At 35.4% G+C, this 27,466-nt stretch overlaps 1 protein-coding gene across 28 annotated transcripts in view; it reads left to right on the forward strand.

Moving 5' to 3' along the window:
• The window catches only part of LOC135217022 (disintegrin and metalloproteinase domain-containing protein 23-like), a 613,617-nt gene that overhangs the window by 517,218 nt on the left and 68,933 nt on the right, over nucleotides 1–27,466 (forward strand). For 18 of the 28 annotated variants that reach the window (XM_064252598.1, XM_064252603.1, XM_064252604.1 and 15 more), the window contains 2 exons: nucleotides 14,199–14,357; nucleotides 26,568–26,707. In XM_064252598.1, the coding sequence (XP_064108668.1) occupies nucleotides 14,199–14,357; nucleotides 26,568–26,707 (299 nt within the window). The remainder of the gene's footprint in view (nucleotides 1–14,198; nucleotides 14,358–26,567; nucleotides 26,708–27,466) is intronic. The other 10 variants (XM_064252608.1, XM_064252615.1, XM_064252618.1 and 7 more) reach the window with 2 other exon arrangements.

Genomic DNA, 27,466 nt, shown 5'->3' on the forward strand with positions numbered 1-27,466 from the left:
TCTTTCATTTTTCTTGACCCTGTTGGCTAGCATTACGGTTATCACTTTTTTTTAACCAAAGCAGTTGTTTATGAAAATTAAATTGCAACTATCATATGAATATTGTCATGCAATATCATTATTATAGTTATTTGAGCATTTTATATTATTGCTATTTTGCTTTTATTTTTGTCTGTTGAAGAGGAAACTCTTACCTCATTTCAGGTGATATTAAAGTAAACATGTGCATGACAAAAGTTATTAGGAGAGTTTTTGTTATTTCATCATATTTAATTTGGGAGGTACCAATCAACTTTAAGTGGTTATGTATCTTTGATTTGTAACTTTATGCTTAAAGTTGGACTGACATAAAATTTTACTAAACTTACAGCTATATAGAATATTCTATTTGGGACTTTTATCTTTGTAGGGAATCATTTGGATGATAACATAAACTGTTTCAAAACAAATTAGTTGCTTATGATTTCGCTCATTTGGTGGTCGATGGAATATGCTCACCAACCCATTTTCCTCTGTAGGAACAGTAATTAAAAGGTATCTAGCAAGTAAATCTGCCCATAGGCCAGGTCTGCTGTGACCAACTGGCTCTTTCTATATTGTCTGTGAACCTGTTAACTTTTCTAAGGGTTCCCCAGACTTTCATCAACTTCCTCCAGGATTTGTCTGTTATTCACTTCATCTTCATTGTATTTCATCCTTTTTCTTACGTGGCATTATTGTGTGCTTCCTTTGTGATTTTTTTTCCAATAGTTTTTCACAGGAAGACAGTCCTTACAGGACTAGAATGTTTGTGTACAGTCAGCTTTATTTCCTTCCTTTTTTTTATATTCTAAGTACAGTACATATTTTTAAGTGCTTTGTTATTTACTTAGTATTGTAGGTATTTTTTTATTTTTTTGGTAATGATTTACAGTATAGTTTTTGGACTAGTTATGACAACAGGTTTGAACTAAATTGAGCGCTTTTTGTAGTTTGTAGGTTACTTTTGGTGGTTCTAAGTGTTTTTTAGTGATACATGATTGTTTTGCTATTGTGTTTCTGTTATTAAACTTGTAATACTGTGCCATTCATAAAACAGTAACTTTCTAACTCTCCCTAGGTTGATTTTGTAAGAATTTGATGCATCAGATTTTGTAGTGAAGGAGCCTTTCTCCTCTTAAACTATTTTGGCAGTACCTCTCAGTTCATCCCAGTGAGGTACCTCTTGACTTCCAGTGCCATTCTAGTGCCTTCAACTGCTGCTCCCATATTTGGGAGTGAAGTTGATTCCTACCAGCTTCAGGTAAAGGAGTACCTTATCTTAGTTTTTCTTTGTAAAAACACCGTGTATGCCAAATCATTAAGGCTGCATTGATGTCTCCCCATTAGCATATTTTTTGGCTTAGATAAAAGGTAGCTGTCTCCCCCAAAAAGAAAATGACATTTACCAACACATAATAATGCCATAACAGTGACCCATCAAGCATAAATTGATGGGGTAGTGCCCAGCCAGGAGTCGTGCTATGAAATCTTGAACCTGTAGTGTGGCTTAGATTTTTCTTCTTTGAGGGGCAGAGTGTGTTCATAGTCATCAGGATTAGCGCTGACGTACGTATTGAACTTCACCCAAGGAGTGGCAAGCAGAGGGAGCAGTGTCTCAAGATCAGACCCAGGCTAGACCATAACCAGGAAAACATCTGAGGATGGAAATTCATTCGTGAAGAAGTTGCTCAAGATCAGAAACCAGAATTGCAACAGGACCAGGGCCCCCACTAATACCAAGGTCAGTGCCTGGTGTTATGATAAGAACCTCCAAGTGATGGGGAAGCTGCAGTTGAAAGACACAGACCAGAGTCAAAGCTGGACCCATGGCTAGATTAGGAGTAATTGCTATCTTGTTGGGCATGGGCACTGAGCAGGAAAAAATTGCATTTGATATCCCCCTCACCTTCAACTTCATCTATGGTGGGCCCTGCTTAGGAAGTGAAGGACAATCCCAGTTACCCAGTAGAAAAGATTAGAACACCTGTTCACCCTCCCTTTAAGTTGAAGGGGCTCCACTACTCTGAACAGATAACCCTCCATTCAACAGCTGAGTGGCAAGTTGTTGATAACAAAATCCCTGTTCTATTAGTAGAGCAACAACAGACACCAGTGCTAACAGTCTGGAACAGACAGTAGAATATGGCTGCTTTAGGAAGAATTTTAAGTCTGTGATACATCTTTGGCTGTTCCTCACTCCCATATTGAAGGGTGTGCCACTTCAACAGGATGGTAGGATGTTCTTGGCATGCATATCAACTGCCTCCAGGTACAAAATATTTGACATGTAGAGCAGCCAGCTGATTACCTGTGTATTCACTCTGTTCGACAGCAGTGGGAATCAGCACATTGGAGCAGTTATAAAGGGAGTTCTTTGCTTCAGTGCTAGTGTTTGAATGGTCATATGCATGCTAGTCAACAGCTTCTTCAAGAAGAAGGCTGCTATCCTCCATTAAGAATGAGTTCCTTTTAGATGACTTTATGGATGTTAACTATGTCCCACCGGACTAGATAATGTAACTGATACAGAAACTTTTCTCTACATTAGCAAGAGTAGTATCAGGCTCTTACATCAGCAAGAGTAGCTATCAAGAGCCTGAGTTCCATCCTGCAGATTCTTGCACCAGATCCCATTAAGGAGGGACAAGAGGACTTACCAGGACCAAGGGCAGTTTCCTTATGCCAGGCACAGTCAACAACAGAGCATGTCAGGCACACCATTCATAAGGGTTATCATTCAACACTTGATTGAAGATAGCAGTAGCCCTATTATCCTGGAATATCAAACTGTTATGGTAGGAGAAGCCTTGTTAAAGGGTCAAGAAGATAAGATTCATGTCTTTCCCTTGGGCTCTGATTTTTCCCATGGGAGCTCACCTGCAAAAGTTTTGGGAGTCATAGTACTACCAGACAGGAGCCAATGCATGACTTAAGCAAGTATTAAAGTTACATTTTCCACTTCCTGAGTTCAAGACCAACTCTTGCCTCATGGTTAGTCATTTTGGATCTCACAGACAGGATTTTGATAAGTATTGTACTGAGTGATGGACAGTCAGATTACATCAGCATTGACAGACCTCATGGCAAAGGAGGTCCTCAACAAGTCTTGAGGTTTCCATAGTCATCTGTTTATAATTTTGGAGATGTCAGGAAGGTGGTGACCTATCATCAAACCCAGCTGCTCAACATTGTCTTCAGTGTCTACTTTCAGGATAGCAATTACATACTAGTTTCAGTTTAATTCTCTTGTCAAAAATGATCTTCCTAGCATTTGGGAAGATTACTCAATTTGAGATTTTGGAATTCGTATTGATCACTAATTTCATCAGTCAAGCTCTATCCTCTCTTCTTGAAAGTGATTTGGGTTGAAGTGTAAGAAATGAGTTCCTTTCAAAACAAATGTAATTTTGCTTGTAACAAAGTTATATAAGAGTTCCTTCCTCCCAAAAATTCACTTTTTACTGTGAGTGGTGAAGATAACACAAAAGCAAACCAGTCAGCTGTAGGAGACCTACTGCAACATCTGAAGGAAGGTTGTATTGGGCATTATTTTCATCGACCACAAAATGTGCTCAATCGTGAATAACGATTTGTTATCATCATAGTGCGTATAGCTTCATGAGATGTGAATTTTTAGAAGTACAGTATGCATATTTTGTGTAATAATTCAGTGAATTAATATTAGATCTTTATCCAGTCTTCAGGATGTCATTTTAATTCAGAAATTCATTCAAAACTCCAGTGATGATGTAAACTCATAAAGAAGTCTGTACGTATTATTGTTTTTGTAGGACTTTTTAGAAGTTCATTAATCTATTAATCTTCTTATTGTAAAATGACATGCACAGTCAAGGAGGCCTCTTTTTGTTTTCCCAAATAATATATTATATTACCAGAATATTTTGAGAGATATATATTTTCTCATCAACTCCCTATCCAACCATACCCAACTGTACACATTGCACTGTTCACCTCTATCTCTTATGCACTCACCCATCCTGGATATCAAGATCTTTCCTTTCCAGTACAGTACCTCTCATGTTCAAGCATCTTAAGTCCCAAAGTCATTCTCTTTTTGTCATTATAATGACACCTCTGATTTTACCATTTTTTTCATCAAGCAGTGATGTTCTATTCTTTCCACGTGACCAAACTATCTCAAAACACTCAGATCCATCTTCTGAAATCTTTATCGTTATCACATCTGTATTTTTACAATGCTTATCATTTCAATTCTTGCACCACATATACCATGCAAACAGTCCTCGTTAAGAGCTTCAACCTATTCTCTTCTCTTTTTTTGTAATTTGCATTTAACATCATTTCACATCCTTGAAGTAAGTATGGCTCAACATTCCCTGCATACATTCTAGCCTTGGCTACCATAGACACTCCTGGTCTCTTCTCAATCTTTTGCACACACCCTACTAGCTTTCTTCCTCCACACCAGTTCTGTGACTCACCTCTTCTATCATTTTACCTTCATTCAGTATCCAAATACTTCAGCAAAGCAGCTGTTTCATTCTTCCACATCTATTAACATTCTTTCTGCTCTCGGTTTTCCATCATATGTTTATGCTTGCTTACAATTATGTACTTTGAACTAGTCCACCAATCTTGCAGATTTTCTTTTCTATCCTCAGTTGGTTCAGCAATTTCATCTATAAGCATCAGCCCTTCCAAACTCCATTGAAAACCAGTTGCCTATCCCACAACTGTGCACCCACATTATGCACATATACTTAATGTTCTTTCTTTGACTTTGTGCATCTCTTCATGCAAGAAAAGAAACAACCATACAGACATAACATACTTGTCTTACCTCCATGACCTCCATGATCACATTTTTTTCAGTTCAGTAAGATATATATACGTATGTATATTATATATATATATTATAGATAATTAATATATTATATATATTTGATATATATATGATATATATATATATACTATAGCTTTACTATATATACATATATATACTGTATATAAATACTATTATATATAGTATACAATTATACATGTTCACATATACATTCACAAACAGAGTAGTGTTTTTCACTCGCCCCAGATTCATACCGACACCCTTTTAGAAAGGGTGAGCGAGTCAGAATATTCTGGCATGTCCAATTTAGCAGTTCTCTGGTATTTTAGCAATATTTTACCTTAGAAATAGCGCTAAAGGAACGTATTTCACGGAGCGACATGGCTGAGCCCAGAAATAGATTTTTCCTATGTCAAAATCCCTTTTATGTGATAACTGGTGAGAAAAGTATCTTTGCCCACCCCAGAACTAATAGGAAATGTAGGAAGATGAAAAAAAGGTGAAGTTTAAAACTGAAGGGAGAAATTACATCTAGATATGCATATGTTTAAAGTCAATAAATGTGACATTGTCAAGTAGAGGGTCATATGATGAAAGTTTTCGTATTCTTCTTCAGAAGCTTCAAGCCTTGCCAATTATTTGTTCATTCTGAAATCCTGTATTCACTCAGCATCTCACGATAGAGGCAAACCTTTGGAGTAGTATTTTAAATTTACATTTTCTGAAAATGAATTTAATATCTATGGTTTAGAAATAAATGCATACAAGTATTTTACAGTGTTTATGAGTTGGTAGATAGATGCTTAGAAATTGGGAACAATGGAGTTAATTTAGTTACAGATATTAGTGAAGGATAAAGAAGAGTGGAATAATTTCACTCATACCAGTGGTTCTGCATTGTTGAACTCCACTTATGGAGAATGCTTAGCATAGAAAATGGAAGTGTTTTCCCTTTTAATCAGGAATTCTGCTCTAGTTTTGGATTATCTATCTGAGGGGAAGCTGGAAATGTTAGATTCATCTGGAAAAGAATCTGAATAAATTAAGTGACTTCAAATGCTTGCAGTTACATAATGGGAACGGCTAAGACAATAACAAAAGTCGATGCATTAAAAATGTTTTTTATGATTAAGGTGAAGTAGCTGCTTTTGGGTTGCTTTTACATATTTAGAGGGTAGCTGACAAGTGATAGTAGCAATACATAATTTGGTTAGGGAGAATCAAGAATAAAACATTTTTGTAAGTCGAGTGAAGAACAAAAATGCTTCAGAGAATGTGTTCATCACCATGAAATATATTTGGAGTCAAAATATGCTAAGTCATGCAGGCTTTACAGGGTCTTCATCTCAGTGAGAATAAGGTCAGTTTCTTATTTTTAGTAGTTAAAATGTATCAAGTAAAATGTAGAAGGGTTTTGCCTATTAGTAACAAGTAGTTTGTAAACATGACAGTTGTACTTTTTATACTTAGTGGAGTATTTCTTAGTTAACTGATCATTTAGATACATACTAGAGTCACAGAATAGTATGTGAGTGAGAAGTTAATCTTGGCCAGCAAGGAATCAGCAACGCAAGTACAAAACTATAGTAATGGTTACTTTATTCAGTATGGAGTAATGGAGACACAAAAGTATCAAGCAACTGTCTGGAAGGATGTAAGTTAGAATCTGACCAGAGTCAGTATGTAGTCACTTACTGGAAGTTACCACCTGATAATACAGATACCCTTCTTTCCGGTTAAAAGAAAAAGCAGGACAGATCTTCAAGTTATACTTTATACTTGGCCAAGGTATACCTTTGGAAGTAAATCCTGAATATCGTAAACCTCGAAGCAAAACTATATGAATTTCTATCTGTCTACTAATTACCTGTCTACGTGTCCATCTTCACAACTCCATCTTTGAGCTTATTTCTCTCATTTTATCTCTTGATCTTTCTACTTTTCTCACTATCCACCTATCTGCCCTCATACTTAGTAGAGTACTCATTTATATATGTATGTATGTATGTATATATATATATATATATATATATATATATATATGTATGTATGTATGTATAGTATATTACATACATACATCACATGTATCATTATCATTCTTACTACAAGCTTGTCTATTTAGCTGGCTGATTATTTACAAGCATCAGTCTGCCAGTCAGCAAAGTCTAGTATGTAGCATAGGGTCTTGGTGAATTGCACAAACATGTGCAGAAAATAATTTGAATTCTTGGGTATGCATATCATGTAACATTTACTTGATTTGTGTAACTACTCATTATGATGACTGCAAATTGCAGGTCACATCATCCATGTTTTGAAGTATTTTAAACCGATTGCTGGTTTTTTTTTCATTTTAAATCTGAAGTAGTACCAGCAAGTATAGTTAGGCCTTGATTAGGCCCATATAACAGCTGATAATGTATTCAGAGAGAAAGAGAAAATCCTATTTACACTATACGGTACTAGACCTTTGGGAGATGAGACACTACAAAGCAAAACATAATGAACATCAGAAATCCTGTCCCTTAGAAGTGGTGTCTTATACGTTTTGGTCGTCCTGTTCTGTATCATACCAGTATGTATAATTTAAAAGAAAAGTGTAAATACTCTTACATACACATACACACCTACACACACAGTGTAGATATGTATATAATACAATGATTTAGTGAGTAAATTCTGGCCTGTCTTTGTATTTTTTAAGATATGGTAGCTCTTTTAGTATGTATGTTTGATGTTGAGAATGACCCCTTGATATTTTCAGTGTCACCAGAAAGTAGAAATATACAAAATCGTAGAGTAGACCAAAAAAGATATAATTCTTGAAAAGTAGTAAATTAACCTTTTTTCAGTGAAGCAATGAAGTGTATTTGTGAAATGAAAATGACTCATAAATTTTCCATACTCGTAGATATTTAATAAGTCACATGTATTCTTTTTTTTATTTTACTTAGGTAAAGTAAATTTTGACACAACCTGGCGCACTAACCTCATATAGAAGTTATATTTAGCACCAAAGTAAAACCAGTGCAGATCCCCTAATAGGTTTCCTCCAAACAGCCAAGTAATATAATGAAAAATGACAGATGCACGAGAGATGTTGAACAGTGTTTGGAATATCATTGCTGTCCTGACAAAAAGATGATGCCACTCATCTTCCTTCTTTCAGTCAGTGGCCAGGAATAATTTCACTGTTTCAAGCATCTTTTGTGAAGTTCCTCTTCCACCGCAACCTATGCTGTCTCTGAGGCCTCTCTTCATTTTCCTTCCCAATTCAATTTTTAGTGCTAGCTAATGCATGTCAAATACTTATGTGACGAAAACCAGCGATTATGAGCCTCTGGGGTATTTGCTGCAAGGTTCATCCTCCCTCTCTTGAACACATTCATTTCATTTTCATCACTCGTAATCGCTGATCTCGTTGCAACATTGCCAGCTTATATCCTGCCTGTACTCACATGCCTGGGTGCATGATATCAATGCAGATATTGATTATTATATGTTGAAGTGAATTTAGTTCAGTCAATAAAAAGCTTTTATTACTTTGCAAAATCATGAGATCAGCTTTTATGACATTATGGAAGAGTTGAAAAATGACTCTGATGTTATTACATCATTGCTTGTAAATGTAGAACAATTTTTATAGTCTCTTTTGAATAGTGAACTATTGTATTTTAAGTGTCATGTGCACTTTAAAATGTAGTATCTCATTTGGAAAAGAACTTGTTTAGAGGCTTATACTACTGTACCTAAATTTGGTACTTCCTTTACATGCTAGAATACTGCATTCTAATTCATTACCATTTTATGTCAAATTCCTCTAAATTGGTGCAACCTCACAAGGCTCAAAATCCGTGATGTAGTCACATGTCAAGTGCCTTATTTACTGTGTCCAGAAAGCAAATGAGCATTTCTGGTGGATATGACTTTGGTCAATCAGTGGAATCTAGCTAAGTGAACTGCTTGGCCAAAACTTTATCCATAGGGTGTAGGTCTAACCTTTCCAGTATTATAATCTGTATATTTTATGCGTTTAATATGAATATCACGTCGATATAATATTTGTCTTATGTATTAATGTTTTTAAAACAGAATATAAAAATGTAACAACTTTACTATGCAAGAACTTATAATACACCCATACATTGTGTTGTTTACACATTGCCTAAGCATTGTTGTTTACTAAATGATTTCATCATGGTATAAAATCCCTTTCATTATGAAGTGATAACATTATGGTGTAAAATCCTGTCCATTATCACAGAAGATTGATATTAGATAGTGATCATTCTAATGCTGATGATTTGTATCCCAGGTTGCGAACAACAGGTACAATTTACAAAGATGGTATACCATTGGAAGACTGTTTTACATGTACAGCTTTGAGATGCATATATATTACTTTTCAGAATTTGGGAAGGTTTGATTTTATATTTCCTATCCACTGGGAAAACCCCAGGCCTGTTGCCATGTTGATTTTATATGTTGCTTCTAAACTTCTTTTATTTTTCTCATCTCCAGCCATTAGTCTTCAGGATACATTTTTTGGAAGCAGCTTATGTTCATTTATATTTCAAGTACCTAGTACATCATTTTCATATACAGTAGTACATTTTGAATCAATAATGATTAGCAAGCACCTTTCAGATTTCATGAAATTTCTGTACTGTACTTCCTTGCCAGCAATTTAAGCAATCACAAATTTTTTCTACTAGTTTGATTTATGTAAGTTTTCATATATGTGCATAATTTGCCAAGGGAAAGGTGTCATTAGAACACAGCAGAAAATTGTGGTTTAGTATTTGACTGTTTTTAACATTTTCTTTTTGTGCGTATGTACCTACTGTTTTTTGTATTTGAAATTGGTTCATTTTGCTGTTTGTAAAAATGCCAAAAGTGCATTTCCTTTTTTTATTTTTATAGTGTTTATCTATTTATTTTGAACCATCAGAGATTTCTTTTATTGTTGACAAACCTCTCCCAATATTCTTTAGTTTATATATATCTTCTGGGCATTTTATAGCTTCATGGAAATATATTGGCAAAGTAACTTAAGATGTCTATTCACTTCAGTACTACTAATGCTGAAGATGTATTATGATTTTTATCAATATTGAAATAAAAAACACATCTGCCAAGAATAGCTACAAAGAGTAACAGCATATTGTTTGCAGGTGTTTGTCAGACTGAACTTATGGGATACCATCTGCTAACCTATTTCAGTCTTTCTCTCCAGTCTTCCATGTCCTCATCCTTCCTTTTTACTGTAATGCTTGGTCTCTCCTGCATGGGAGCATGAAAACCATCCTATGATAGGCTGCTTGCTTACTCTAACTTCATTTCTTCTTTGACCCTTTTCACCTGTTATCTATTTCTGATACTCTCCATCTTTGCTGTGTTCTGAATTTTCCTCATCTATTATTCTATAAGAGGCATCTTCCACATGCACAGATTCATTCCACATTACTACATAATCCAATATGCTGCACAGGAGAGCAGTACCCTGTCGGGTGTTGTGAGGTGCACAACCCACATAGTACTGTGCTGTTTCAAGTAAGGAAGATTTGGAAGGCAAGATCCATTTCTTCAAAGAAGTTTGTTTTTCAGATAAAGTAATATTTTATTCAGCAGCACAAGAAGTTTTGGTTTGTTTGTTGCTATACTATGTACTATATGAATCTATTTAATGTGATTAGCATTGATCCAAATAATCTCATTTTAATGATCTTATTTTCATTGTTTAGTTTCTTGTGGTTCTCTATTATAATTGTTCATTATATTATGCCATTCTCATTCATTCAGAAAATTTTATATACTACTATATAACATCAAGTGCTTGGGTATATGCAACATAGATATACTGTATGCACATGTATACACACATACACAATTGTATATTCCTGTCAATGTGTGTTTTTTTTGACACTACGCATACAGAGTTATTATACCGCCTTAAAGTTATCCCATCTTTAAGCCTCTCTTGAAAAACTGGTTTAAGAAACCTGACTCGTTTAATTAGAACTTTGACTCTGAACTTCGTGGTGAATGTGGAAAAGGCTTCTATATTTTTTTATTATGGATTGATTGTTTCTTATTTTACATTTCCTGGCCACCCCCCCGCCCCTTATCCCATGTGAATTTTGACTGGTACATATCGATTAATGTTCTTAGATATATATACATATGCACATATATATACATTCATTCATTTACATAGACCCTTGTTTTATAGTTATAGCATATGAAAATATAAATATATATACCAACAACTTCATACACAAACAAAAAGTGTGTGTGTGTGTGGATGCATGTTCACAGAATTGAAATCCATTTCTAGGGATGCAACCCATACATTGTCCTTATTCTATCCCCTTCATAAGTAATGTGTCCCAGGTTGTTGGGTTACAACCTATGCACCATTCTCAGGCCATCTACATAAGTCATCTAAGTTGATAGGTTGTAACCCTTACACCATGCCCATGACAATTTAAAATGAAGGTTAATGGGCTGCAACCCATACACAATCCTCATGCCATTAAATTGACGATCCATATATGTACCTTTGAAGTTAATATGGAGTGTCCCATGCATCATCGTCATTCCCTCCTGTTCGCAAATCATACGTATAAGTGTTCATGGATGTTTCTTTGGATGTAGAGGAACAACAAATTTTTGTGATTAAGTTTGAATAACTCATATCATTACTGTATCTAGTGTGATGATTCAGAATAATTTAGCAAGAGATTTCAGGCAGAATTTAAAAAGGAAATGAAATGTTCATTTGGTATGGAATTCTGCATGCTTACAGATTATTTAAATATTTAGCTTTTGATGATAAGTTGCAAAAGAACTGTCATTAACAAAATGAATGATAATAACATAAAAAATTATATGATTTTTTATCAATTAAGAACTACACACTTGAAAAGATATAGTAAAGGATAACTTTGTAGGCAACATACTCTAGCATAAATCTCAGTAATGAGAATTTATTTGAAGTATATCTTTCTTGTGTAATTATTGTATGTCTACTCTATTGATTACCTAAATTACCTGGGATAGCCGAATTATAATAATTTATTGATTATATATTTATCCTTTGTGACATCCATTAACCTTAGATTCAGGAAAGATGATGCAACAAAAAAGTAAAAAATATTGTCTTGTTCTTCAATTAGCTTTCTATATATATATATATATATCTATATATAGATATATATATATATATATGTGTGTGTGTGTGTATGTGTGTGTAAATAAATGCTTCTGTTAAAACAGGATATGTCTCAAGTATAAAAGGCCCATTAAAACACTCTGGTTTAAAGCTATGGACTATATTTTGGTGGACTGACTCCCACCCTTATCAAGTAGTCCTTCACTTTAAACCAGTGTTTTAATGGGCCTTGTATAATATATATATATGTGTGTGTGCATACATGTGTGTATATATACCAAAAGTATGCATATATGCATGATTGTTTATTTGACATGTATGTTTACGTATTGCCATGTTTACATCAACACAATACCATATTCACATGAATACTCACAGCTACATTTATACTTGAAAATATATCATCATTTATTGCTGATGTCAAAGTTTTATTTCTCCAAGGACTGAGAGATTTCTGAGTAAGGCCCCATCGTGCTGTTGGCTGAGGACTGTAATTTGGATAGTGTTTTGATATCTTTGTGAAGTTTATTCATGGTTTTTTTTTTCATCTTATGTAATTGCATAACTAAGCATATCTCAATTTTTTACATACTGATGCAACTTTCACTCGGCCTTTTGCCAAGTGGTAGTTGGCAAGACCACATATATTTAGATTATCAGAAACTCTTAATGCCATTTGCAGACTTGCAATGAATGCTGTCCTATGCGATAATTAGTATTCCTTTCCTAAATTTTCCGTTAATTTCTTCTTTGTATGAAGAATTGCTCTTTCCTGTTATTAAACGCATTTGTTCTTTATCAAACATCATCATCACATGATCTAAATAAACTAGGTTTATTTTTATTACAGGTTTGCCTCGCATGTTTGCATTCTTTATAAGATTGACAATGCTGAGTAAATACGAATGCGACTATTTTTCCAAATTAATGCTGAATTTGTTCATTGATAGATGATGCATTTTATCTTCATATATTGTAGAAGTACATCATTACTTTGTTTTTTTTATGTCTACATTTTGAATTCCAGTGATCTAGTTAAGTGTATAGTAGAGGGCGCTAGTATGATGATGTTTTGTCTGGCTTGACTTTTAGATCTGGAAATATTATTTTGATTATACTTTATCATATGACTAACCGACGCGGTAAAAGCACATTTGGGAATCTTCCGCCATCGTCCAAGGGTCTCCAGGTTTTATAATTCGTCATCCAGCATCCCCATCGCAACCATGTTAAAATCTTTATTGTTTCTCACTCTCCCTCTTATGTCTATCTCTTGTCTCCCTTATTTCCTCTATGATATATCTGTGTCCTGAGTGTGTTATTCTGACTCAAAATGAAAATTTAAGTTTCATATAACTGCCCATTTTTATACCCTTGTTATAGAAAATGCAAATGACTACTTTATAAAGAAAATCACAGCAACTTTGTGTACAAAAAATTGTAATAGCAAAACTTTGTTGAGAGTAATAACTTTAGGGAAAGTAGGTTTTGTAATTCTGACAAGGGTAAAGTGTCTGCTTTAGTGGTTAACCTGTAAATACCCAATGTCGTGTATCAAACGTGGTTGACCCTTCGGCTTGCTATACCTCCCACTGTTACCTAAGATGTTTAGCTTGCATGCTAATAATAATACATAGGTGCTGTGTACTGTGAGATGCTTTCTTGATTTCCATATTGTCCTTGTCTTGAGTTCGCTGGCATGCACTAGGAGCTATGTAGTTTTGTCACAAAGGCTTTGAGTGTTTAGTAGGATTTGATTCCTATGTATACTCTCAGGTATAAGTTTTGTTGATTTTATAAACATCTGAAATTATCTGGACCAAGCCTTGTCGTCATTTTCCTGTCATTATTGCATTGTATTTATTCTTTTAAGATAAAATATGTGGTGAAAGATTAAAGTAAATAAGATCATTATACTTTTTGGTTACTTCACTTTACAGTAGTTCCTTTATCACCCCTTTTTATTCAATTCTTAATAGCACTACATTTGGAAATTACATGTAGTAGATACCCTATGCCAGTTGTAGTTGAAAGTACAGTAATTAGGCCACACTGGAAGGCTCTTAGTTTATATGAGCCCAGTCACTCTCATCCGTCTAAACTAAGTCTTGTCTTTTTTCACCTCCCGCCACACACACTGTTCGTCCATCTTGCATGTACAAACGAACATCATCGCAGACGCAAGAGTACTTTACCAAAGTACGATGCGCCATATCTCAAGAGACCTGTAGTTAAAAAGCCACCGCAACAACACCTACAGCCTATGATGACAAAGACAGAGGAGACGTCACTCGACTTGGGAAGCAGAATAACATTTGGAAACATGCCAAGCTATAGGTAAGGTTCAGTAATATCAACATTTCCTTGGCCGAGGTTAAGCATTGTGATGAGTATTGTAGATGCCAGTGATTATATGGGACATGAAAATTTCGCTTCTCTCATCCATTTGTTTATTTACATAGTGCTCTCTTTTTTATGTAAGAGTAGAGAGACATTTTAGATTAGTACATATGTTGATTTATGAAGCTACTCTTGTCTAGTGAATTTCTTCTTAGTGATTAAGAGAGGCCTTGAAGAAGGTAAGAAAAATGATGTTTTGGACGAAAGTTTTCCTTGTGTTACATCTACATAATGGAGTTTTTATTTTTTATATGTACAGTAATTCTGAGGTTAACAAGAGGAAGTTGTTAGACCATCATAATGTTGGGTTTGACATTTTTCTTCTTTCATTAAGTCCAATACTTAATGACTAACAATGACTAACTTGCTGCTTTACAACCCATTTCATTTTCATACAAGTTTCTGACAGGTGTTTTTGATAATGAATATTGAAATTATTTTTTTCCTATTCTACTTTTAATTTCTTCTGAAGCAGATATAGGGAATACTATACCCATTTCTTTCACATAATAGACTCTCAGATCTATTTAAAAATGTATTAGTCATCATCATGAAGTGTGTGAGGTTTGGATACTTGTATCTACAGTTAGGGAGTAAATGACAGCTTAGTTTTGCAATTGTTGACATGAACTACTGGACTTGATTGGACCCCACATTCCCACATGTAGAATTAACTCCTAGTTGACATAGGAAAACAAAGTGGTCAAACAAAAATTAGGAAAACAAAAAGTGATAGAAAAGCAGATCAGCTGATAGATATCCTGCAGCTTGTTGAGGGTCATTAGGTTGTTGGTTTTCATTTCAGAACAAAACAAGACAGAATGATTATGAGTACAGATATTCTCACATCAGCTTTGCAACCTAACATTCAATCCAGTTACCTAGCTGGTGGACTCAGATTCATGCTGAATCTGTTTAGTACTGAGTTGAAATCTTCAAACAGTCCTGCCAACCTCCTAAGCTAAAAGCAAACACTTAGGGCACACGAGCACTTGATAAAATTTTGATAAGATATGTACAGAATATGATGCCCTTGTGGATATCATCCTTCGTAATGATTCCCTGTTGAAATAAATGCATATCCTACAGAATTTTACCAAGAGTTCATATCTGGAATGGGCAGCAAAGAAAAGGCCAGGGTGTAAGGGTGGATTTAGACAGTTTCATCTTAACATGTTTTAAAACCGGACATATTTCATTTCAAGTCCATTACTTTAAGGTAACTTATTTGTAAGTCGCTCACCAATCCAAACATGCCAATTAACTTTTAGAAGAAAATTATCATCTGGCTCAGGTAGGTTAGCACATGAACGTATGGTCCTTTAGGTCCCAGGTATATCAGAAAATCATACTTTGTGGATCTGCTAGCTGAGGTAATTTCTTATTTGTATATATTGTCATTTCTTTTAGGTACATTTTCTCGTGCACTGTTGATAAAATTAATCACACTGATGCTACTTTCCTGCTTAGTTGGTGAATATCACTGGCAGTTTTCTTCATCTGACCAGAGGTAACTTTCAAGCGTTTTTTTCAAATACTTAACTATACCTAAACTTTTGTTCATCAGCACTGAGGTATTCAGTTCTTATGCTTTCATATTACTGTAGTTTTGTAATGATATGAGGTTTCCATTTTTCTCATCCTTTGAAGTGTAAGATTTTGTCTAACTAGCAAATGACTGTTGGCTAGTTAGTGTTTTGGTTTTGTAGTATTAAACTTAATTTTTGTCTGATTCTGTAGATATTTTCATTTGACATGCTATACCATATATACATATTTATTTATGAAGTTTTAATCCATTTCTAGTATGGCATTCATCAGTAAATTCTTGCCTAATTCTTCTTTGTTCATTTTATGTTGAGGTTAACAAACTCATTACGTACATGATCGTGGCCTCTACTAAATTTATTTGTTTATCATGTCATCATGGTAGATATGAATATTTACATGAATTGGTGTATGCATAGTATTTTCATATTTTTGTTTTTCATAGAAAAATTTTCCATTTTCTTTGGCTCGAGCTTTTAACTGAACTCTGCCAGGTTCATTACAACTTATCACTTTTGATTACAAAATAACTTCTCAGAGGTTATTGCATATGTATTCTATGATTGTTCTAATATGGTGTATTTTTAGTTCAGCTGAAAGTTTATGTTCTCAGATTTAGATCATAGAATATGAGTTCACAGTTATTTTTATGTTAGTGATTTTTACTCTTACAGTGCTGATAAATTTTCTGCTAAATATGTTTTGTGCTTTTCCCATATAAGTTATATTTTCTGTTACTTGCTGGTACCCATATCATTCTATCAGCAACAGGCACTTCATGTTTTATCCTTTAGCATCCAGGATTCTACTGTGACATAGAAGACCCAATTAGACTCCCTTGGATTGTTTCATTTTCTCCATTGTGTCCTTCATGAGGGAGTTGGATTGGACCATGTAATTGCTTATGTAAATGCTTTCCTAGCAAGACTTAAGATCCTGATGGAACTCACCATATGGATCCACCGGTGTGATGTCCTCACATTTTAAGGATGAGATTCAGACCTTGATGGTTTTTCAGTTCCATTTATCCGTAAGCCTCAAACCTTTTTCTCAAATGAAGGGTAGTTGATCTGTTTATGATTATCTTATTCCAATTTGTTCCTGTGCTTAAATTCTATGGTATTCATGAAAAATTTCTGTTTTGGCTCAGACAAGCCATCTTAAATTTCTCCCATAAGAGCTTGTTTGGTTGTTCTTCTCTTCTTGATAAGTCAATGCTTTGGAGATTTGTCATATTCATCTGCCTTAGGTGTCACAGCTTCACTCTCTCTTAAAGGCATATGTTGTTTGAGCTTTCTTACCAGTACTACTTATGTTCATTTTTTTCTCTAACAGGATCCCAGTCCTACTCTTGATTCCCCATTCTCATAGTAGCCTGGGGTTTCTTTATGCAGCTTTGCCTAGGAGCTTCCTTGCCCTTTTAGATCCCTTTCATCTGAATAGAATAGAGCATTTGAAACAAACGTATGTTTTAATGAATACGACCCTAATACTTCAACTTGCTTCCCACCTATCGATTGTGCAGTTCTGTTGCAGCACTTTCAGTGTCAGTTTAAACTAACGGGGACCAAAGGAACCATATGTGCATACGTTAACCTACTTTAATCATCTGATCTTCCATTTCTTCTGCAAGTGAATTTACACACATGGGATTCACATACAACACACAAATAGGCTATGAAAAGCATAATTGGTTTATATTGAAAAATAATTTGGATTATTTAAGTTCAGAGAATATCCCTGGAAGAGCAAGTAAAGATCTTGCCAGTCCTCATGATGAACAACTCTGTTGAAACTAAAATTTACTTGTTTTGGAAACTGTGTTTGAGTCAAAACAAAAGTACTTTGAGAGCTTCCAGTTTGTGGAGGATTTGCAGTTGGTGGGGCAGGTCATGGTCAAAGAACCATTGAGTACTTTCTTTTGAAGCTGATTTATTGATTCAGTGACTAAGTAGTAGTGTCTTTGCAAAGGATGTTTATAAGAGCAAACCTAGGTAATCCTTGGTTGCTCACACAATTAATTTTCATGAGGTTACTACCATATAACCTGAAGTAACTGTGCCCATATATATATTCAGATCAGAAAGGAACTTCAGACAACTATCTGCTCTAGGAATTGTATTTAATTCTTATTTAGAACAGGAAACTGTAGGTTCACTTGTTACAGTGTGCTGATTACTGAAAATACACCATGCATCTAGACATTGTTAAAGGAGGTTTCTTGGTATGAAGATTATTGGAACCTTTCAGAGGTGAGCATTGAAGGTCACTTTAAGTACTTTAGGCTTGTTTAAGGAGGATCTCCCAACTATAACTGTTATTAGGGCAAATTGAACCTTGACCAGGATCTGTTCTAGTGTACCTCTATGAAAGTTTCATCCTTTGTATTGGGGCTTGATGTCCGGACAATAGAGAGTAGGGTAAGCACTGATCATATGTCTCACTTGATCAATAGGATCATTCTTAACGAGATGAAACAAATCTTCAGTCTATTTACTAGAGTTACGGACTTTAATGAATTCAAGCAATTAAAACGTTTGACTTTTAAAATTTTCAAACAATGTCAATTTTTATTTTATCTTATTTTGCCACAGTGTTTTGGAAACCCTTCTCCTGTTTCTCTCTGTCACTTACCATCTGTATTGCACTGACCAAGTTCAGCATAATTCCTGTTTATTTTATTCATGCTTTTGTAAGATAATAGATCTGTAACATCATGTACACTGTGGTTTAGGCAGAGCCAAAATACTTTTCTCTATCCAAATTCACATTTCATACACAGTTTTCATTTCTAGCTAGAGTGCTTAAGGATGTTCTTTTGTGTCTGGAACCTCAGGTTGATGTAAGGTATGCTCTGCAGTCAAGATCTAATGCTCTCCCCTTGCAAGCTGGCTGATTAAATACCAAAATTATTGATGAAAAGGTTAAAAGGAAATAACAGCCAGCTAAGCTTCAGTGTTTTACAATATCGCTTATAAAAAGACATTTTTGGTGAATTTGTGGAAATAATTAATGCATTGTTTAAATTGGTCTGAATTTTTATAGGAAAAGATCAGTTTTTTCTACTCCTATGTCAAAGTGAAAAAACTTCTAGTAGTTATGTTGTGGAAGTAAAACTGGTCATTTGAGAACTCGCTTTCTTGGATACCCTGCAGCTTTTCAGCTTCTTAGCATCCCTTTTCCATTTCAACAACTCTTAAAATGGTTAGTTAGTGGTAGCTTACTAACATCTGCAGGTGTTTCAGCAGTTCTATTATTCATATTTTGGTTGTTAATATTATTTTGAGTGACCATATTGCAGTTACAGCCCTTTGTAAGTTGCACATGTCTTCTTTCATTAGTATTATTTCTGTTTCATAAGTTATGAAAGCCACACATTCTTGTGTGTTTTTATTTAACAATGTTATCCAAAATTTATTCTTTATTGTTTTTTAATGCGAGTACGTATAGATTCTGCAAATGAGTTAGTTTTTGTGATAGCCCACTACAAATCTTATGAGTAAATTATGTTTCTTTTGATAATTATGCATTTTTCTCTCGTTCACCAATACCATATCAGGGCTTCTTAGCAATTCATATATTACTATAGGTGATGTAGATGCAGTTGTGTCATTCCCTTGGATACTTGCATCACTACACATTTACTTAACTATATGTACTATCAACATGTTAACTTTTATGTTCCAATAATTTGTTCGGTGTGTTTTGCCGCAATATTTCTCATCGGTTTCATTTGATTATGCAACTGATTCAGGTGACTCTTTTAGTGGTCTGTCTCTTTGAATAGGTCCCTTAACAATGACTTATCCAGGAGAAGGCTTCCCTAAGGTTTTTTCATGTTTCACCTCTTAGCTTCTCGTTAGTATTAGTTTGTTCTCTGCCAACATTGAAACTGGCAGGTTTTTTTTCCATTCCCTAGTGCCGGTAAATTTCTATGTCATCTTAGCTCTTACGTTGCACATATACATATTGTTCTGGCTTTTTCTGACTCCGCCACAGGGCCTTTGTTAGATCATATTCTCTTTTCCAGCCCCACTTTTGTATTTTAGTAGGTTATGGCAAAACCCTGTTTGCTTGTTTTTGTATTTTTAAGTGGTCCCAAGTCTTCTGCCTTTGCCTGAGTTATCCATGAGCTGTACGTCAAACCAGCTCCGATATTTGTTCACTGCATTACATCACCATAAATCAGTGACAGTTCTTTCAAGACCTTTGGAAAAATGGCCAAGGAGCTTTTGCAGGACTCTCATTGATCAGAATTATGAAAGTTTCCGATTCAGAAAGGAATTTGCCAAATATACTTGGAATTCATAGCGATTTTAACCCCAAGAAGAGTAGCCTAATATCACATTGTTATTATTACCTATTTGACTGGTGCAACTTTACGCCTTTTGAGTAAGAGCCAGAAGTTCAGTAGCTTGTGAAAACCTGTACTACTTTTTCATTCCCTTTACCTTTAATTTTTTTAGACCTCCTGAGACAAGTAATTTCTAATGGGTCATCAGTGTTCACCTGGAGCAGGCAGCTGTAGATGCTACTAAAGAATCTCCTTTTGATGAAGAGCCCTTAACAAGCTTAGAGGTTAAAAAAATTTCCAAGGTACTTACCTTTGGTCAGAAAAATAAAGCCTCATGTTTTATCTTTAGCCTTTTTGAAATGCATATTGGCTTGTATTGAGTTATTAACAATCTTATCAGCATGGGCTTTCCAGAAATCTTTGAAGCAGCAGTAACTCATAAAAATGTTTTCTCAGTATTCTATGAGAAAAGCCGTAGCAACCTGTCAAAACTATCTTCTTGTGTGTCCTCTCAAGAGAGAATAAAAGTTTTAAAGCTTTGACAGGCATGTCATAATGTCTTGTACTTGCCCTGCCACAGTTTTAATGATTTAGTGGGGATGAAATTTCAATACAGTAACAAACAAATGCAGTATTTGCAATAGGGGCAGCGGTTATGAACAATAGCAGTGCTTGTGTATTCTTGTGCAAAATTTGCATCGTAGTCTGTGTTAGTGTAGGTATCTTGTTTTCCTGTCTGATTGGCCTACATGTAAATTCAATAATCTCTTGGAAACAGGTAGATTTGGAATAATAAGCGGTGTTTTCAATCACCTTTCAGCTTGAGCATAATCATAATGTCATCTATCCAAAGTGTTAAAAGGGAGCAGAAGACGATAGGCCAACTGACACCCTAAAAGGGGCAAAGGCTCAGGCTACACACAACAAGACAAATATAAAATAAATGATGAGGAATTACTGGAAGAACTGCGAAAGGAAAAAAGGGGGACGCACCCAGCAAGAACCCAGCCTAACCCTCCGAGATCGGTACAGATCTGGTCAGGTAGGCTAGCATGGCCTCCAAAGGAACGTCATGAAGTGGACAGATAGAACCTAACTAAACCCTCCAAAATCGAATCTTCCGATCTGGTCAGGTACGATAGGTCTAGGCCCAACAAACATGACACGCGAGGGACTCTCTGTCCTGGACCACTCTCCCAGCAAGCATAATATCCTGGCCAGGAGGCGGTAAGGGTGGGGCCGAAAGGGTGGAGGGGCAGGACTGCCTGACCTACCTTCCAAAACCTAGCTTAGGTCTGGTCAGGTAGGCCAGGGAAGGGCATCGCAAGGACTTCCAACCTCAACAAAGAATATAAATATTTATCACAAACGTACATATAATCGAGTGCATTACTGACTAACATCGAAAAACACACTAAAAGAATGCATGCATGAATACCGCGAGAGAGAGAGAGAGAGAGAGAGAGAGAGAGAGAGAGAGAGAGAGAGAGAGAGAGAGAGAGAGAGAGAGAGAGAGAGAGAGAGGAACTGCCCTCTCCACAAAAAACTGGCGTACTGCTAGGCTAGCGTAGAAGCCAAAAACACACTACTCGCGTATAACATATGAAAAATAAAATCGTACGTACGAAGGGAAACCAACACGCTCCTGAGGGACTGAGGACAAAAATGGGGCCACAAAAGGCTAAAATAACGAAAGATGAACATAAAAGAAGAGACTTCAGAATACGTCAGGAGCGAGTTAGGCCCTACGACGTAAGGATAAAATTCGTAAAACTAATGCTCCAGAAAACGAACATTATACATTACTAGTCCTTAATAGCAAAATTTATATAATAATTTGAAATGATTACTATCCTTATCAGTGATTTTGTTTTACTAGGTAGTTATTTTGCCATAACTGAAATAGCTTGAGTAAACTTCAAATTGATACAGATGCAGTTGGGAAGGTGTCGAAGTTGTAAGCACATAAGTTGCTGAGAATCATAAAATGTTTACATGCTGAAACCAAAGCACACATTAGAATATTTAGAGAGGAAAATTGTTAGATTGGTGTAAACATGAGGCTTCTTAATCTGTGTATAGAACAATGTGAGAAGTTGATAGAAAGGAAAAACTATTGATGTGCATATCTTGAAATCTGAGTGAAGAGAAATTGCATCATAAATGTTGTGGAATTTATGTGTACTTGTAGATGATACGGGCACATTTATTAGAAAGTGGTAATAAGATGTGGCTGTTTGCAGCTTCATTTCTTATCAGTAATACAAGAAAATAAATCGGTCTTAGCAGCCATAAGAAAGATATGAAAAAGAAAATAAATAGGGTGCTGAATGCTGCAAGGCTAATATGATTGTAACTCAGTTTCATGAGTGCTATTTACTTCATTCAATTCTCAACTTCATTGACTTTATTTAGATGATTGCACAAAATGACATTGCTGTAACATACAGGGATGTGAAAAACTTGTTTATGAAAACATAAAAATTCTTAATCTATATTTTGCAATAGTTTGCCTTTGAGTTGGTGTTTTTACATGTACGTACTGGCAAGAGAAAGACAAAGTGAGAACAGTTGTTATCAACAAAAAATCATTTATATCACTATGAAACATGGATACTATATGATTAACATAAGCGTCCCAATTCTATATTTTCTTTTTAGAGCTTATAATGTCACAATATAATTTGAAAATATCAATTTAATGTTCTGCCATGGCATGTGCTGTACATTCTTAATAGGATACTGAAAGAAATACGTTTTTCCATGCAGTACTGAAGTGTCCATTTGATTATATGTAAGGGCTCTTTTTGGCCAAATAGCTGGTATCATTCAAAATGAGAATTTTGACTAAGTCTGAGTAAAATTCTGTCATGCCTGCCAGCTTGAACAGTACATTCACCCACTGCCGTGCTTTGAATTCTGTTAACAAGAAACTAGCAACCCTTAACTGTGAATATCTGGACTACATCATACAGAGTGCCTCAATAAAAAAAATGGAGAAATATCTTGCACAGACTTCTGCTAACAGTGAGGAACATCAGTTGATCCCCACATAAGAGCATGTTGGAATTTTCAGCCAGCATGAACTGAAACCATTCTTGATAATGAAAGGTAATACACACCTCTTTAGAAAAAAACCAACTGACAATCAGGATCATATAAATTCTCATGTCCAGTAATGACTGCAAATCCCTCAACTTCAGTTATGTAGGTCTTCTTACCAAGTCTGTTTGAAGACATCCAAATGTAAGTGTTGCTTTTCAGTACCACAAGACTAGTGAATTCATGAAATATAAAACTTCTACTGAATAGAGAATAGAAAATGTTTATGTTTAAGCAAGATACAACTATCTTTTGAATGCAAAGGCTGTCTCCCTTACTCTACAGTAGCCACTCATGAATGAACAGGCAATCTTTGATTAAGGCAGTCCCCAGTTATCAGTGGTACTAGTTCTGTTCCGACAGTTTGATGATAAGTGAAAATCACTTCTAGTGGCACCTCTGTTAGGCATATATCAGCGCCAATACTCTACTCTTGCCGATAACTGGAAGTGGGTACTTTTCGTTGTTAGGCAAGTGCCATAAAACTGGATCGCCAATAACCGAGACTGCCTTCTATGTTGCCTTCTCCATCTCTATATCTATAAACCTGCAAATGGCAGCACAATAGCTGATGGGAAATGAAAACAACAAGACCATAAGAAAATGTTAGTAAAACGGGTAATGTTTTATAATAGCACTTGAAAAAATTTCTCAGTGGATTCAGTATGTTAGGTTTCTTTCTGTATGTGCATGAGAGAGAGAGAGAGAAAGAAATTATACATCTGGTCAAGCAGTTCACACTCACTAGGGACATTTAACTAATCGGCAACCATTCCCTAGTAGAGTTATACCCTTCTTTCTTGTCCATGTTATGGATGTATCAGTGAAACAGAAGTTTTTAACTTTATGAATTAAATCCATTTTACTTATTTTTTCGAGGGTTAAAGCAGTTATTTTAAGTGACAATTGAAAGAAGGCAATCTTAGGGAAACGCTAGGAAATATCAACAACAAAGTAATTAATCGTAAAGTAGCTTTAATTCACAATCAATGACTATAATTATGCAATGTTTATGAGGGAATTTATTGTTAACTGGACAAAGGATAATTCTGTTTACTTTACCTTTACTGCATGTCATTTCCCTAGATTTTTAGGCAAAATAGAAGTTTACATTAGGACAAAACATGAGAATTTTATGTTTTTGCCATTCATTTTCATATCAACCTTCAGCTAAACAGTTTTTGGTGACTGGGAATGAAACATCAGAAAAAGTATAGTTAGGAAAGGGACATGTGACTCCAGCTGGAGAGATATAGGACTCAACTGCGTATGACTAGGTCCATTGACTGGAAACTTGACAGATGATGAGAGGGGTGAGGAACAGTGGGTCAGGATTGTAGCTGGTAGGGAAGCACTGTAGTAAGATGAAGATCAGTGGGAAGGGCCACAAGACTATTGAAAACATTGTGTAGAAGAAGCCCTAGACTAGACAGGAATTCAATCAGAATAGGCAAAAGACATATTAGTTCAAACTCATTTCACATCTGATCTCATAAAGGAAAATAATGCATTATGAATATTGATGATGACAACAACTTGCAACCCGAAGGCATTTGAGCAGTTGTGATTCAGATATTGCACTACTCTATTTCATTCTAACATTGTCAGAAAACTTTTGGCATGATTATTTCAAGGTATTGTTGTTGTGAGGCTCGTGCAATACCGTGTCTTCTGCTGTTGTTTTTTGTATGAAAAGAATACTACCAAAATGTTATGATGACGACTCTGTTTTAACAAATGATTAGCAAGCAGACCTTTCATCTTATTATCATTTTTGTTACTCCCAAAGTGTAAAGTAACTGAAATCTTTGCACATCTAGAATGAAAAAGAATACTTTAATTAATGGTTCAGTTTTGACATTTTTCCTCCACAGAATTAGATTTACAAGCTTTCATCTTCATCATGATGACTGTAATGAAATGTTAATCATGCCCCCAATGCTAATAAGCAAGCTTCAGTGTCTCCATACATCTCCAGTTACTTATGACCTTGTACATTTGTGATCCCTTCTGTCTCCTGTGTTTCAAGTCCCATTATTTGTCCCTACAGGGTTTCATTGAGCTCAAAAGGATGTAACTGTGAACATGTAGTTGTGTGTAATGATTATTTTGATGACTTTGTTTGTGTAGAATTGATCAGACATCCAATATACAGTTTGGTATATTTCATCCCGTCTCTCTTCCCGGTTCTTCCCGTTATCCTTCCCCCTTGATGACCTCCCTCATTTGACCCTCCCTCCCACCGTGGATTCTCCCTTTGTTCGTTTTTTGTTTTTCATACTCCTCCTGTTATAAAAATGATCTCAAACCTTGTGGTCACGTGTGGTTCTCTTTTATTTTGTGCATTGCGTCATTTCTCTCTTTGATTTTTGTGTGCATGGACAATATGCAAATGTATTTTCATTGTCACTGGCATTTACGATGTATGCTGTTTTTGTTTAAACATGGTTTTTTTGGATTGTCATCATGTTTTTCCCACCCACCCCCAAAAAACTTCCTTTGATGGTGTTTTTCCCTTCTTTTTCCTTTTTTGTATGTGTGTTTTGATAATATTTCCAATTTTATTCTCTCTCTCTCTCTCTCTCTCTCTCTCTCTCTCTCTCTCTCTCTCTCTCTCTCTCTCTCTCTCTCTCTCTCTCTTAATAACCTGGTCCTTTATATACTACCTCTCTGCCATCTATATAACTTTTTGTAATTACTGCATAATTGTGTCCCTACAATTTCCTTGTATTCCTTACTCTATCCCCTTTTGTTATTTGTCCATTAAATATTTTTTGATGTATTTATCACTGTGCTTCCTTCCTACCTTTTTTGATATGTATATAATATTTTCCTCATTCCATTTCTATACTAATATACTTTCTTTTTCTCTCTGAAATTATTGTTTACTTATATCTCTTTCATATTTATTCCTTTCTGGTTTCCTTATTTTGTTACTGTATTATTTTTTTTATTAAATTCTCATGTTTGTATATTATAATGCTTATCTATCTATACCATTTATTTCTTTCTACTTTTCTCTCTGCTCAATCTCTCTCTCTCTCTCTCTCTCTCTCTCTCTATTGAACTTGTTGTTTTTTTCATTGTTACGACCCTCCTTTCTGTTTAATGTTTGCCCACTGCCCCCCCTCTTTTCCTCTGACCTTCTCCCCCCCACCCTCTTCCTTATCTTCCCTTTCTCTTCCCGTGTTCCCCTCCCTTAGCCCTGGCCGACCACCATTGAGTCCGACACTATCCCGCAGCAGGTCCCTCGATTCCTGTCGCGAGCAAAAGATGCAGATGATGAGACGCTCCGGCCCTCCTGCAGGGGGCTCTCAGTCAGAGGAGGAAGCTCTTCAGTCAGGTATGTACTACCCCATGCATTCCTTTCTGGGTTTTCCCCCATACTATACTATAGCTATTTTAGCTGAAGCGTGCTCTCAAACAGATTTAAACGGCACTCTTACTCGAGTGTTTCTTGCCAAGTCAAAATCTTGATTTGTTCATTTTCTTCTGGGTTGTTCATGAAAGACTTTGTGTCAGATGAAATGAAATTCAGTTTTGACTTTTTGAGAGTCAGATTAGATTTGCATTTTAGCTGTAATTTAAGTAACGCAAAAGCATTATTGCTTTGTCACTCTACCTGCTAATTCTGCTTTCTTTTTGTCTTGCCGTGAAAGCCATTACAATTCAGTTCCATTGAACATGAATAAAACACAAACTCATGTTGTCAGCACCTGAAGTAGAGCTCTTCATAACAACCCTTGTGGATTATTGCAATAAGTATCACCAAGACAATTGCACGCATTTTCTGCTAAGAAGGATCCCTTAGGTTCTTTTGCTTAATTCTAATACTGAAGTATAGAATTATTTTGTGCTATTTCAAAATGTTCATTAAAATGAATACTTAGTGTTTGTAGACTTCAAAGTAAACACTGAAGTGGAAAAATAAGTGAGTATTGTTCTTCTATACTTGTAACCTTAGAATTGTTTAGCATTTTGAAAAATGTATTAACCTCTGATATCACACCAAAGTAGTAAGTATTTTTGCAACTGGCTTATTAAAAACCAGTATAAAATGCTTGAGGCCACTATGACTTTTCTTTAAAATTCATCTTTCATG

This window comes from Macrobrachium nipponense, chromosome 7 (assembly GCF_015104395.2).
Source record: "Macrobrachium nipponense isolate FS-2020 chromosome 7, ASM1510439v2, whole genome shotgun sequence".
NCBI lineage: Eukaryota > Metazoa > Arthropoda > Malacostraca > Decapoda > Palaemonidae > Macrobrachium > Macrobrachium nipponense.